The 3,639-nt window shown below is 65.6% G+C and overlaps 1 protein-coding gene across 1 annotated transcript; it reads right to left on the reverse strand.

Annotated features, from left to right (window-relative positions):
* Positions 1-1,670: 1,670 nt before the first annotated feature.
* On the reverse strand, positions 1,671-3,393 carry HES3 (hes family bHLH transcription factor 3). The gene is made up of 4 exons (XM_037818890.1): positions 3,268-3,393; positions 2,662-2,757; positions 2,478-2,559; positions 1,671-2,050 (listed from the first exon to the last, which is right to left on the reverse strand). The coding sequence occupies exons 2-4, from the start codon at positions 2,740-2,742 to the stop codon at positions 1,671-1,673; spliced, it is 543 nt and encodes a 180-aa protein (XP_037674818.1). The 5' UTR covers positions 2,743-2,757; positions 3,268-3,393.
* Positions 3,394-3,639: the final 246 nt, after the last annotated feature.

The following is a 3,639-nucleotide window of genomic DNA, read 5'->3' on the forward strand; positions in this document are numbered from 1 at the left end:
CTTGGCATTCCCAGCCTGATTTCATGGAAACTTTTCTAGAACCCAAAGCACTACTGACCAGCTGCCCCAGAACCTCCTTCCCTCCCGGACCTGCAATTCCGCTGCTAGTGGGCCATTCCTTTGGGTCTGACATGCCCCTGTCTCCTGGCACATGCTCCAGGCCCTCTCAGCGGAGGTGGTGTCCACCTGTGTCCCAGGACGGTCTCAGGAGGTGCCAGCCCCTGCCAGGTTGACTGAGGAGGGCAAGAGGGGCAAGACAAACAGAGCCCGGAGCTGGGGCACGCAGGACCTGTTTTGCCCCGGGACGTTCCTGCTGGTTCCAGTTGGAATGTGGAGAAGCCCCGGGGGTGTGTGGATCGAGGCCGCCACCTGGTGGCCAGTGGGGGGATTCGTCTGGGTCCCTCCATCTGGCTCAGCAAGGAGAACCCAGGCCCGAGAGGCGGTTGGGGGGCCGCCTGGCGTTCGGGAGAGCCTCCTGGGTAGGATGGTGGAGCCGGGCCGCCAAGGCACCGCGGGAACCTCTTCCCGCGGCCGGACCAGGACAGGTTTAGCGCAAGGAGGCAGCAGTCCCAAATGAGAAGATCTTCTATAGGAAGTTGATACTTGTGGCTAAAAAAGCACCGAAGTAGGCATCGGGGGAGAATTTAGAACCCTCCTGGCATCTTTATACCATAGGCTTTACAGGTTCGCGCTGTCTTTATTCTGAATTAGAGTTGGGGAGAGGAGCCGGGATCCCTTTCTGGGCTCGGCGCGGAATCCCTGCCCCCCAGCCCCACGGAGGCTGCCCCTCCAAGGCCCGAAAGCCGGGCTGGAGGCGCAGCGGAAGAAACCGCCACCGAAGTCTGAGCACATATGGACGAACAAACGGAGGCGCCGAGCGCTCGGGAGGCCGTCGCGGGCCGTGGCCTCCCCGACGGGCCCCAGGGGCCCGGAGGCAGGAGCTCTGCGGGGCCGGGGCCAAGAGGCCCGGAGCCCGGATTGCGGGTCGGTGGTCTTCCACGAGAGGCGCACCTGTTCGCTCTTGCTGCCCTGGCCTGCCGCGACCGAGCTCCAGGTCCCTCCCAGGAACGGCGCGGGGCGGGCCGTCGGGGGCGGAGCCTCCTCCGGGGCGGGCACTGCAGCTGCCGAGAAGGGGCCGCTTCGGGGCGGGCCTTTCGAGCGGGGCGGGCCTTGCAGAGCGCGTGCTGAAGGGGGGCGGGATCGGTGGAAACCAGGCGGGGTGCCCAAGTGGCGGGGCGGCTGGGGGCCCCTCTCCGGCGGGGCGGGGCCCATTGTGCTTTGTGCCGGTGGGAACCGGGCGCCCGCGGCCGGCTGAATGGGACGGGGCGGGGCAGCGATTCTCCTCGCTGCGAGGGGTCCGCTCTGCGCCGCTGCCGACAACGACCTTCCCACCGCGGCGCAGCCTCGGGGCGGGGGTGGGGCAGCCCGCGGCCTCTGGGAAAGGGGCACGGCCCGGGACACCCCCTCTTAACGCCCCCCCCGAGGGTGGTAGGAGGAGAGAGACGATCGCGCGGCGGGGGCGGGGAAGCGTTATGCCGGTGTATTTCCCCGCGTTCGCGGGTGCGTCACCACGGGTGTGCCCACGGCAACCTCTGTATTCCCAGACCCGATGGGGCGCGCCCTGCAATCCGAGGCCGCGCGGCCTCCCATGCACTCTGCCCGCCTGGGCCTCACCAGGGCCGCCACACGCGCAGCCCCTGTCCCGGGCTCTCCGCGCGGTAGCGCGACGCCGGCTGCGGCGCCGGGACATTGGTGGACGGGCCAGGGGAGCCGCCGGGGAGCACCAGCCGGGATGGCGGGGACCGCGGGACGCTGGCAGCGGGAGCCGGAGCAGCAGCCCAGAAGGCAGGGGCGCAGGAACGTCGCGGCGCAGGCGTCTCCGAGCCAGAACCGGCGCTGTCCATGGTGCTGCCACCGGCGCGCTCGGGCACCAGAGGGCAGCGCAGGCCGCCGCCGCCCTCCTCGCCGCGCCTCAGGAGCTGGCTCATGTCTGGCAGGCAGCCGCGGAAACCTGACGGGTACCTGGCGCCGCTGGGGACCTGCCAGAGCCCTGGGAGCGGAAGGGAACGCACGTGAGAAGTGTGGAGAGGAGGAGAGATGGGGTTGGGAGGGGAGAATAAGAGGGGAAGAGGAGAGGAGAGGTGTGGAGGGGTATGGAGGAGAAGAGAGAGTGGGAGGGGAGAAACATAGAGGGAAAAAGAGGAGAAGGAAGGGGAGGGGAGGGGAGGCGATCCAAATGCCTCCCCTGGGGTCCACACCTCCTCTGCTCACAGTCCCTCCTTTGCAGCCCCATCCCCAGCTTGCTGGGGCCCCGCCTCACCCAGCTCCCACCTGCCCGGTTCTTTCCTCTCCACCTATCCCTTCTTTATCTGGCCTAGTCCTATCCTACCCACGGCTCTGACCTTCGAACCTCCCCCATCCTGCCCCCTCATTAGTTCCCGGGGCCCCACCCCCTCCAGGCTGGCCTCCTCCTCTACCTTGCACAGAGTTCTGAAGGCTTCTCATGTACTTGACGCTCAGCTCCAGGATGTCCGCTTTTTCCAACTTGCGTTTCCGGATCTGTGGGTCCGTGGAAAAGGCTCTTAGTGGAGTAATCCGGGGTGGAGGGACTGAGGTTTGGGGATTGGCTGTCACCACCCACCCACCTAGCCACCTACCTACCTGGTGCGAATAGTGCTTCTCCAATAGCAACTTGAGCTGCTCCAGAGATACATTGATGCGTGCCCGTCGCTTCTTCTCCATGAGGGGCTTGGAGAGCTGCAGAAGAGCAGCCGGTTAAAATCAGGGCTGCCTCCTGCCCTCCCTCCGCCCCACAAGAGCCAGGCCCTGGCAGGCTCCCCGCGCCCCTACAGGACCCCAGACCTTGTGGAAGCTTCCAGCGGCATTTCCGGGGCTGCCCCTGGTTGCGGGCTCTGTGCCCATGTTGTTGGCTTTGCGCCCATGTAAGCACCAATGCCTTTATAGGGCCCCCTCGTTTACATGTCAATAAGGTACTCCTGGCTTGAGGCACCCCAAGGGGGAGGGGACAGAAGGGGGACGAACCAGGAGGCTCCCAGCCCCCTCCTCCCAGCCCCTTCCCCCACCCCAGGCTTCTGCTTCATGTTCTGGACCCTTCTTCTCTTCTAGTGAACTCCTTTTCCCCTCTCTTTGTTTCTCCTTCCTCCCTCAACTCACCCACTTCTTTCCCAATCTGGAATCCCCTCTCCTGTCCCTACCCCCCACACACTGTGTCCCATCCCAGCCCCCTCAGGCCTGGGCCTCACCAACCTTTCCGAATCTGTGCTGTTATGTCTCCCAGAGGCCGGTCCGGGGTCGCCCCCTGCGGGGGGGAAGGGGGCTTGGGCCCGGTGGCCTGGGCTGCACTTATGACTGTGGTGGAGCTTAGGGCCTCCATGGGCCTGATGAAGTTGCCGAGGTCGGAGGCGCCCGCCAGCGAGGCCTTTCTCTGTGCTTCACACTCTGGGCTGTGCCTGAGACGCTGCATTAGTTGCCCTAATGCTGGGACAATGCAGCAATTTTCTGCCTGTGGTCGCTCAAAGCAGGGTGCAGGCTGGGACCACAGGAGCCACACAGCAACATGTGTCTCATTAAAGCGTGCAGCCCACCCTCGGGGCCACACCCGGCCTCCTCTGTGCTCTG

The sequence above is a fragment of the Choloepus didactylus genome, chromosome 2 (assembly GCF_015220235.1).
Source record: "Choloepus didactylus isolate mChoDid1 chromosome 2, mChoDid1.pri, whole genome shotgun sequence".
Lineage (NCBI taxonomy): Eukaryota > Metazoa > Chordata > Mammalia > Pilosa > Megalonychidae > Choloepus > Choloepus didactylus.